The sequence below is a fragment of the Saccostrea cucullata genome, unplaced genomic scaffold, assembly GCF_032062105.1.
Source record: "Saccostrea cucullata isolate Sc308-1 unplaced genomic scaffold, CSIRO_AGI_Scuc_v1 ctg259, whole genome shotgun sequence".
Classification (NCBI taxonomy): Eukaryota; Metazoa; Mollusca; class Bivalvia; order Ostreida; family Ostreidae; genus Saccostrea; species Saccostrea cuccullata.
Window position 1 is genome coordinate 237,332 of NW_026934432.1, and position 11,164 is coordinate 248,495.

At 32.6% G+C, this 11,164-nt stretch overlaps 1 protein-coding gene across 1 annotated transcript; it reads right to left on the reverse strand.

Annotated features, from left to right (window-relative positions):
* Nucleotides 1–6,158: 6,158 nt before the first annotated feature.
* LOC134240677 (uncharacterized) lies at nt 6,159–10,827 on the reverse strand. Its single transcript, XM_062722742.1, has 6 exons — nt 10,738–10,827; nt 9,169–9,263; nt 7,827–8,062; nt 7,380–7,524; nt 6,596–6,739; nt 6,159–6,346 (listed from the first exon to the last, which is right to left on the reverse strand). Exons 2-6 carry the CDS (start codon nt 9,251–9,253, stop codon nt 6,183–6,185), a joined length of 774 nt encoding a protein of 257 aa, XP_062578726.1. The 5' UTR covers nt 9,254–9,263; nt 10,738–10,827; the 3' UTR covers nt 6,159–6,182.
* Between the last annotated feature and the right edge of the window lie 337 nt (nt 10,828–11,164).

An 11,164-nucleotide genomic window follows, 5' to 3' on the forward strand; every position in this document is an offset into this window, starting at 1 on the left:
TGGAACCGCTGCAATGCCATTTTGGCTGTTCGACTAGGTATGTTGGGTATATTTAAGAAATAAAGTCCACGTTTTCGTGAATGTTGCAGAATAACCTCTGAGGTCGAGAAATGTTGTTTGAAAGATAAAAGCCGAGGCGTTAGCCGAGATTTTATATTTTAAATAACATTTTGAGACCGAGCAGGTTGTTCTGCATCATTCACGACAACAAGGACTTTATTTCTATTCTACTAAGTATATATAGCAGTAAAATAGCAAGCTTTAGATCTTAATATTCCAATTCTATTATTAGGTGATTTTAATATCAATATGCTGTCCAACCAAAGTAGACAATTTAAACTCTCATTACAACGACTCAACCTTACAAATCTCATAGATAATGCTACCAACTTTACTGTGAGCACTGGGACGTGTATTGATTTAATATTAACTAATAATACTTGTCTGATTCAAAATCATGACATAGCAGCACCTTTTTGCAGCTCTCATTGTATTATTAGTGTTGAACTTAAATTCACAATCCACAAACAATATGCTTACAAAAGGGTAGTAAGAAATTACGAAAATGTAAATTTTACTGCACTTAATGAGGAATTAAGACAATTTGAATGGAACTCTATTTTATATGATTCAAAAAATATCAATGTAACATATTCTAATTTTGTCTCTTCATTAAACAATTGTATTGATAAACATATTCCTAAGAAAACCATTACCATCAGACCTAGAGATAAAGTATTTATGAATAATACCATACGGAAATTAATGAGGAAACGAAATAGGACACACTATAAAGCAAAGCATACAGACAATCCACTGCATTGGCAGACATACAGAGAACTCAGAAATACAGTTATTGATGAAATTCGAAAATCCCGTGAAAAATATAACAAGAAAATATCCTCAATGATTGATAAATCAATCCCCCCTGGAAAATGGTGGAGAATAGTCAAGTCAATATCAAAACTAAACAAAAATTATGAACCAATACCACCACTTAAATCTAAAGGTAAACTTATCTTCCATCCAGTTGAGAAAGCTACAGTCCTTAATAAATACTTTGCACAAGTTTCATCTATTACAGATGAACCAGACATTCCCCTTCATGGTCCTGGTCCACCATTACAAAATACAGACACTTTATCTGAAATATTTATCACTGAAAATGAAGTTTATGATCAATTATGTATCATTGACAGTAGTAAACCAACCGGTCCTGATGGTATTTCCCCAAGAATTTTGAAAGAAATAGCTAGCACAATTAAAACCCCTCTAACAAAACTCTTTAATAGATCACTAATTGAAAAAAAGTTGCCAGATATTTGGAAACTATCACAGATTACACCAGTTTTTAAAAATAAAGGTAGTGCTCAAGAAGTATCAAATTATAGACCAATATCCCTTACAAGTGTCTTATGTAAAATAATGGAAAAAATTTTGTTTAAACAATTGCATAATTTTATGAAAGATAATAATGTAATTTACAAATATCAGTCAGGATTTCAACCTGGAGACTCAACTGTGAACCAACTAGTAGAAATATACAACACTATAATTTCAAGTCTTGATAAAGGTAAAGATGTTAGATTTATTTTTTGTGATATCTCAAAAGCATTTGATAAAGTTTGGCATAAAGGTCTCTTATCTAAACTAAAAAAATATGGTATTAATGGCAACATATTAGGCTGGATTGAGAATTATTTGTGTGATAGACAACAAAAAGTTGTAATTGATGGCTTTTCATCAAACCATGAGACAGTAAATGCTGGTGTTCCCCAGGGTTCTGTTTTGGGACCTTTTCTCTTTCTCCTATACATAAATGATATTTGTGATGATTTAGCAAACAATATACGTCTTTTTGCTGATGACACCTCTTTATATGCTATTGTAGAAAAAGAAGCCACAAATGTAGCACAGTCGCTTACTAGTGATCTAGACCTAATTGATAAATGGTCAAAAAAATGGCTTGTTGACTTTAATCCAAACAAAACTGTAAATGTTGATTTTACCCGCAAAAATATAAAATATCCGCCTATTACATTTGGTCATCATGGCCCATCCATTATTCAAAATGCATCTCATACCCACCTAGGATTACATTTTCAAAGTGATGCTACCTGGACTTCGCATATACAATTATTTCACGAAAAAGCTACAAAACGACTAAATATCCTCAGAATGCTTAAGTATAAGATGAAAAGAAAAACACTTATTAAGATATATTTTGCATTTATTAGACCTGTTTTAGAATATTCAGATGTTGTTTGGGACAATTGTTCTGAAAAAGATGCAAAACTTTTAGAAGATATCCAAGTTGAAGCTGGTAGAATTATTACTGGATTAAGATCAAATTCCTCTAGATCAAAATTGTATGATGAATTAGGGTGGGATCTTTTACAAACTAGGAGGAATATTCATAAATTGCTACTATTATATAAAATCATAAATGGCTATTCACCTAAATATTTAACGGACTTGATTGAACCTTTTCGTCCTACAAACCACCCCTATAATCTAAGAAATAATGATGCAGAATTCAAAATTCCTTCTATTAGAACTACATCATATATGGAAAGTTTCTTCCCATCAACTATTAAATTATGGAATTATTTGCCTGATTATATCAGAAATGCCCCTGGAATATCTTCATTTAAAAGTCTTTTAAATTCTTATTATTGTAAAAAAGGTAAAGAAATTTATCATTTTGGAATAAGAAAGTACAATATAATACATTGCCAATTGCGAAATAATGCAAGTAATTTAAAGGCAGACTTATATAACCAATTTTTATCAGAAACACCAATGTGTGAATACTGTATTGACTCTATTGAAGATGCTCATCATTATTTTTTTGCTTGTCCAAAATATAACTCTCCAAGAAATGTACTTTTCCAAACAATTCAAAATATTATTGATTGTGATCAAACTCATGAACTTGATTTACTTTTGTATGGTAGTCCCAACCATGGACTAAGTATTAATACTCAAATATTTGAAGCAGTACATGCTTTCATCGCAGCAACCAAACGTTTTATTTGAATTGTAATGTATGTTACTCATGCCAACACTTTATAACCGGTACATGTATTTCATTGTAAATTTTTTTTTCTCTCTCTCTTTCTACTTTTTTTTCCTCTCTTTTGTTTTTGTTCTTTTGTTTTTGCTACTATGTGTGTCTATTTATTTTTATATCTATATATTGTGTGTTCATTTTGACCTTGTAGGGAGAGGGCTAAAATAGGCTTTGCCTGCTGCTCAATCCCATTCACTTATGTGAATAAAATTTTGTATAAATAAAATAGCAGTAAAATATAGCTGATCGTTTCTCTGTAGAGAAACGTATTAGGTCACCATACTGCGATAACGCTGTTTCATTTACCACCAGAGTGTAAATTTGTTTGTTTACCTTTGAAAAGAATGCAGACGTTTTGCGCTTTCGCTGCAATAAAATTAGCCTTTTATTAATTATATTATGTTTGTAGCTTATAAAGATTAATCTTTTGGAATATACAATAACAAATTAAGTTTCCTAGTTCATCACTTTATCTCTTAAATCACGGATTTTAAATATGGCGTAGGGAGGTCCAAGAAACAGCCCCGCTTAGCTTTAGAGACCTTCATTCATCAGCTACTTTTTGCAATATACTGTGTTTTAAATGCAAAAGACGACATCGATGTTGTCTAAATATTAATTTCATTCTTAAGTCAAATGTATATATTTCAGCTGCACAGGTTTGATACGTGTTTCTGATCTGATAATTTTTTGATGACGTTCGTGATTTATTGGAGAATAATGTCCGCGGCATTTCTTTGATCTTGGCAATAATCGTAGTAGAATTTCTGATAGTGATCGAGTGTGAGTATTTCCTTTTGCTGACATACTGAAACTCCATACATAATTATATACTTACTAAAATATCGACCAGTAAGATTGATAATGGACTTTTAAACTTTTAGAAGCTAATATTGTTTCCTAAATATTTTGGATTTGTTAAGGATTATGAGTAGGAGAGAAGAAAGTTCAGTCTTATTATGTAAATGTAAACCTTCTTGGTTTTTCATGTTGTTATAGAGCTAAAACCAGATGGGAGCAAAAAAAGGTAAAATAATAACAATCTTATAAAAATTTTATTTTTGACCTGATTATGAATATTATATAGCCCCGTAGCTTTTTGTAATATAAAGAAAAAACCCAATAATATAAATCAACAATACACGTGTACTTAAAAAAATACAACGGCAAAGGAATTAGAAGGAAAAAAAGTTTGTAAAGTTCTGTCTCTAATGGCTCAAGAATTGATTACAATACAATGACGATTCCAATGTAAGTAATTAATATTAAAGATTATAACGTTACAATTACAAAATAATTTTTTGGACATTTGAAAAAACAATAATCAAAATTCTTTGGTGAAGACCATACAATAGGTACAGTAAACACATTTTTACTGTCAATGAGGACAATATCCCATTACAACTTTCCTCCAAAGCGCATGCAGCCATTTTTTATACGGTGGCTATATATAGCCACAGGCTATTGCTGCTGGTCTGGGCTATGAATAAACAACAGTGTAAACACACAGGGACCCTAGCGGAGATTTTTGCAGAGTCAAGATAATGAGAGTAGACTTGTTTCGATGTTTAAAAATAAAATGTACATAGTTAACAAATACTTTCAAGTTATTTCAAAGACATTTCGTTGATGGACACAAAGGCTAATTCCTGATATTTGCTGTTATCATTATTCCTCCCTGAATATTCATTGCATTTTTTTTATGCTTATCCTTATTGTTATTCACTATCTATTGTGTCGTCTATACTATTGGAATCTTTAGGGCATTTGCTTAATTTTTAGCAATTTACCAAGCATCCAAAATGGAAAAGTGGTAAAACCAACACACGAAAAATTAATGGCGACGTTCGATGACGTTACTAAGCACTGGAAAGCAGTTCAGTTATTTTTTCATCTTTAGTGTACAAGGGAAATTTGAGTTTTCTTAGCGAAATCGTTTTTAATCAAATCCACGGGTAGAACAAACAGCTTTAGGAATAGCGAAAGATGTGGTCAATGTTGTCAGCCAATATATAAGATAGCCTCTTTAGTTGAATGATAGTAAAAATATTGTCCATAACTTTAATACAAACTTATGACGCCAAGTGGATACCTTGTTCACTTTTAGGTAAGGGTACATTTTTCTATCTAAAGACAAATAAGCAACGCCAGTTGCCTGTGCTTTGAAACTAATAAATCTTCACAAAGTCCCATTTGTGCGCGAGGTTGGTTCCTGACTGTTATTTGAAGAATTAATTGATACTCAACTATGTGCATCAATGAAATTCCTTAACTTAAGTGAAAGTTATCCAACTTGTTTTTAGCAAAAAGGAAACATGACACTGCTTTAGACACTTTGACAATATCAACCGTTTGTCGTAAGGCGACATAACACGTTATATAAAATATCATGATGATAATTCGTTTATTTATGCATATATCCATTTGAAGTTTGCTATGTTTTATGATGAAAAATGTACCTATGAGTAGTGTAAGTTTTAGATCACAGTTCATATTACTTTACTTTTTAGTACATAAATATAAATTCATATATTAAAATACATACACATGTATTATGAAAAATTGAAATAAACTTTTGTAATTTCCATATCATTTTACAAATTCTTAAATTTTTAACATTTTATCTTATTTAATGCCAGTCACCATTTGACGTAGCGGCTTTGCTCTGGAGTCACCGAAGGAGTTCATCCTTACGTCGCGGATTCGACTCCCACTGCGGGGCATGGAGATCGGCCCTTAATTCAGATTGAGATCCTGTGTCGCAGTAATTGCTAGCCAGAAAAATATCCCTCGTTGCTCAAAATTTTATTCTCGAAAAGGGACGTTAAACAAACGAAATCATTCATGCCACCGTCTTTCAGCACTCACAGTACTTTGATTATAATACAAGAAGACTCATCTTGTGTCACATCGCCATCCCGATATGAAATGCGAAGGGAATACATGTAGAATACTGCCGATGAAAAGTTCAATGAATATTTCACATGGTAACTAGCACACAATCTATTACATGGTAGGAGCTGATTACAAAAACAATTTAAGTTTAATAGCCACAATTTCATACAGAAAAACTTCACCTATTATAAAAAAAAAAGAAGCTATCGGCGTTTTACTGTTGGGTACCATTTGTTTGTGGCGGTAGGAATGGCTGTTGTGTGCTGTATCCTGCCGGATACTGTGTTGGGTAATTTCCGGTCGGGTATAATGTCGTCGTGTTCGATTGTTGTGGCGAATACGTAGCATAAGGAATGCCTGGTTGATTTGTTGTTTGACCTTTGAAAAAAAATTCAAAAGAAAATTTATAATTTATGTATAAATAAACAAATTATGTTTCTCTTAAGAAAACGGTTCAATATTCTAGAGAGTGGTATATTATTAAGTAGGACAGAATTTAATGACATAGTTCACTGTACAATTAGTTAGAAAATCCAATAATAATTACACATACTAAGGATGTAAAAAAATGTCGATTTAATTTTAAGGCTAGTTTAAAGATATAAATAATCATACTTATACATATACCTGAGGTATTCTGAGCCGTTCCTAGTACTTGCCCTTGGGTAGGTTTTCGTCTACACACACAATAAATAACTATTCCTGTTACTATTGTTATTAAAACTATGCCACCGATCACTCCTCCCACGATGGCTCCAACAAAATTCCCATCTGCATTTTATCAAAATGTAAAAAAAAATAAAAATCAATTAATAGGTGCTTTCCATTGAGATGATTTCGGCAAGAGTTATTCCCCATGGCCGCCATATTGTAGGTCAACATTCCAAGATCCCTTCATTATTTAACCGCATGCATATTAAGTTCAATTTGTTATGCTGTTTACTGAAGTAATGATTACACTATTTTTCTTACGAATAAACCTTTGTTAAAGCCTTTATTTTTTCATAATTTTCAGATTGTAAATATTTCTTCCAATATATTTCTTGCATGCATGTTTAAAATTGGTCGCTCAAAGATTTGGAAAAAAACGAAGAGTCACATGTTATCAAGATCAAAACTCTATTGAAACATCACAAATAGGGAAGAAAGGAATCACCGATCGAATCAGAGGTGGGATCAGGTGCTATGGAGGAGTAAGCCGCCGGCGGGTCACACCAACTATGAGCTAAAGTTTTGTAATATAAAGGTGAATAACTGTTGATTTATATATTTTGACCATCAAGAGTATGTAATGGGAAACTGGGGGTGGGGGATGCAAATAAGAGAGGAGTTTTCTGTGTACAGGACTTAATATATGTAAAGATAATCAGAGCTTATGTATAATTCTTTTATACTGAAGGGAAAAACTTACAATCAAAAGATTTTTCAGCGGTGATATGTAGCTTAAAACTAGCATTTGATGTATCTTTGCCATCTCGTGTCTTGAAATGGATATAAAGATTGTCATCGCTTGAGCCACAAAATTTGGTGTTGTAGTTTTCTGAACAGGTTACAGTCTGAAACCAAATCAAAATTGTATTTCATAATCAACAGTTAAATAACAATACAAATTTAAGCGTGCATTAATTTAATAAATTCTCATCTATATTTTTCATATGAATATATATTCACGAAATTTTAGAAAAGTTTTGCTTGCTTGGAATGAAATATACAGTCATGTAGTGTTTTCAAAGTTGAAAGTTTGCTATTTCATGTACGTGTTATATATTGCGTTTATTCTACTAATAACTATCAAAGATATTTATAAGGTAACACAAATATACTAATTTGTAAATAAAAAAAAATAAAGAAAGCAAACCTGTATTGTCGAGCCAAAAATGGTCGAAGTATACTTTAATTCTACGGCACAATCCGGATCGTTGAAAAATTGAGGTGTAACACAAATTTTATACTCATCCATATTTTCGTTTCCTACTCCTTCAAATGAGTAGTCATCGCAAAAGGAACCCACTCTCTTGCCATAATATTCAACATAAATTCGACGATTTTCGTCCAATTCCTTTAGGAAAACAGAACAAGTGTCCCCAAATTCATCTGTAAATTATTCAAAGGTAGCCCAAGTTATCATTTACATGTAAGTTGTAATGAATTTCTCGTTATAAATGTATTCATTCAGAAAATACGAGCATTATATTTGAGTTAAGCATTGTTAGTCAGAACTATCCAATTAGTTTGTGCCTTTAATAGCAAAGGAAGAAGAGAAGAGTTTAAAAATATACTAAATAAACTAGTGTGTACATGTTCACTATGCAATCAAAAGAGCCCCACCTTAGCACCATGCAAAACCCCTGGCCTAGACAACATAAAATTCACATTTCTGGATGAGGTACCATCCCTCATCATAATTACGCACTTCATTCACCAACTTAATACCCAAGAGAGGAGAAAAAGATTTTTCAAAGAAATAATGCATTTTCAATATGCAGTAATTTGAGCTCCCATCCCACCTCCAAACACCAATACCCCTTACCCAAGGGCCTTGAAATTCAAAATTTTGAGGGAAGTATTCTTTCTCATCAGAATGAACGTTATGCATTTAGTTTGCTCGATACTCGATCAGGGGCAAAAAGCATGACTTTTTAAAGAATTTGTATATCGATATCTTCAATATATATACAGAGGAGCCCTGCCCTAGCAGTAGATCCTCTGCCCCTGGGTCCATGAATTTCAATGCTCAATGCTACAATTACGCAAACAGCGACAGTTTCATTGCTTGATGTCCGGTAGTAAAGAAGAAGAGTTTTAAAGATTGCAGTAATTCTGATAGTTTTTATCCCATCCCTCAGGCCCCAAGCTAGGGAGGCAGGGTTGTGACTTTCATGAAGAATTACTACTCTTCACCCAATGACACCCATAAATGCTATATATTTCCAAAATGGTTAAAATTTGTTCAATAGTTCGAGAGAATGAGCTGAAAATGTTCAGAAAATTTTGTTACATGTGTATTTAAAGCACGACGCACGATGCATGACGAAGGAAGAAAACAGATAGCATCAATAGGTCACCTGAGTGTAGGGTCATCTGAGTAAACTTAATCGAAACTTATTAAAGTTAGCTATCTTTATATTAGAATGCATTTAGATGAGGGATAAAGACACCTGCGTACATATTTACGAATTAATAGGAAGTAAACAACTTACAAGAAATAACTTCCGCTGCAATAACGGTCGGAATAAATAAAACAGCAATAAGATCACAGCCACTTGTTGTTCTTTTTAGCTTCATTCTGTCAAATCTGTTAAAAGAAAATGTAATTACTAACAACTTTTCTAAACTTTTTTCCGATGATTTAATTACTTTTATTCGCGTGCGAGAAATTTTCGCGAGATTCGCGAGAGCCTAGTCATCGCGAATATTTCTCGCCGCGAACAGGTCCTTGAAGTCTCTGTGTCTATTAAAATGTATATAAAAATGACTTGGTCGCGAAAATTAATCGTCGTGAAAGAGTTTACCCTTAATAAATCGCGAAATAAAGTCGTCGCGAATAAAAGTTGGTTTACAGTACTTTGACAGACGCGGACAAGTTTCATTTTTTTGGATTTTACTATTTGTGCATTATATTATCCTTAATCGTGTGGGAAAAACAACATTATAGTTCGTTTAAGTGATGTCTATGTAGAAAATCTCTCTGACCCTGTGCAGTTTTTTTACCAATACGTGTATTTTCGTTCGATCGTTAATTTTACATCAGACCACAGGGGCTTGTGTAGAGAAAATAAATCAGTTAAAAAAATTAGTACCTGGAGAAAAAAAAACACACAAGGGAGGACGCCATTTTGGATACCACCTGGCTTCATCAGCTATTTTCTCGCTTAAATTGTTAAACTAGTAAGACATACGAGCCAGTTCATATCCCTTGATTAATGTTTTTTCTTGATGGTCTTACTTGCAGTTTTAATCTTTCTTTGTTTACATTTACAGTCTTGGTCAATTTATCGCGTAAACATCCAAAATCGACAACTCCTTGGCTTCTGCAGAAAACGAAAGTATGACACGTGACGTAGTGTCGCTCGGTTTGTCTCAATCTCCTATGCAGAGTTGTCGTTATGAGCCGATGGTAGAGAGTGGGTTTGTCTCAGGACTTTACTATTATAATGAAGGTAAAAGTAAAGTCGTACCCAAATTGAAATATTTGAATATTTTGTTGGTAAACTCAGATGCTTTCATTTTATCGATGACTATTATTTCATTTCTTTGCTCTTCTGTTTGAAAGTATTTTGGTTTCACTTTTTTTCACTTTTTTTCAAAATTTGTTGAATTTGGACTGAATCTGGTGTAGTACGAAATATTCTCTAAGTCACGTGTTATACTTTCGTTTTCTGCAGAAGCCAAGGAGTTGTCGATTTTGGATATTTAAGCAATAAATTGACCAAGACCGTAAATGTAAACAAAGAAAGATTAAAACTGCAAGTAAGACCATCAAGAAAAAACATTTAAATTAAGGGATATGAACTGGCTCGTATGTTTAGTTTAATAATTTAAGCGAGAAAATAGCTGGAGATAGCGAGATGGTATCCAAAATGGCGTCCTTCCTAAGACTTGTGTTTTTTTCTCCGAGGTACTAATTTTTTTAACTGATTTATTTAGTACTATACACAAGTCCCTGTGATCAGACTTGTTCATATAGCGTTTGCTGTAGAAAATGGGCGTTCCATAAATAATAAACACCAACAAATAGGTTTCTTTTATATATATGCATGTCTACATACCTTTTGAAAGATGAGCAGGATAATGGCTGAAAAAATACGATTATAATTAATCAATGAAACTTGGCAGCATTTCTCTGTGCACCCTGATAAGAAAGATCTTATGTATGGTTGCTTGCATTTGTCAAAAGAAATATTTAAGGTGACTATCAATACACTATCCAATATCATATTCAGCCACTTAATATTAAGCTTGTCTGGATGGGCACGAAACTGTTATATTATAGAGATTTAAAAATTTGTCAGTTTCTTAATTAAAAAAAAAAATTAATACTTAATTTAAAAAAATCCGGACAACCCATACGCCTCTAATTTTAGTTGTAAGAATTGATTTTGGATCTGAATTTCATCTTCAATACAATTTAAATTAAAAAGGGTGCATATTCGCTTTCTTCTTTTTAGAGGAATCTTTTTTTCCATTCATAATATC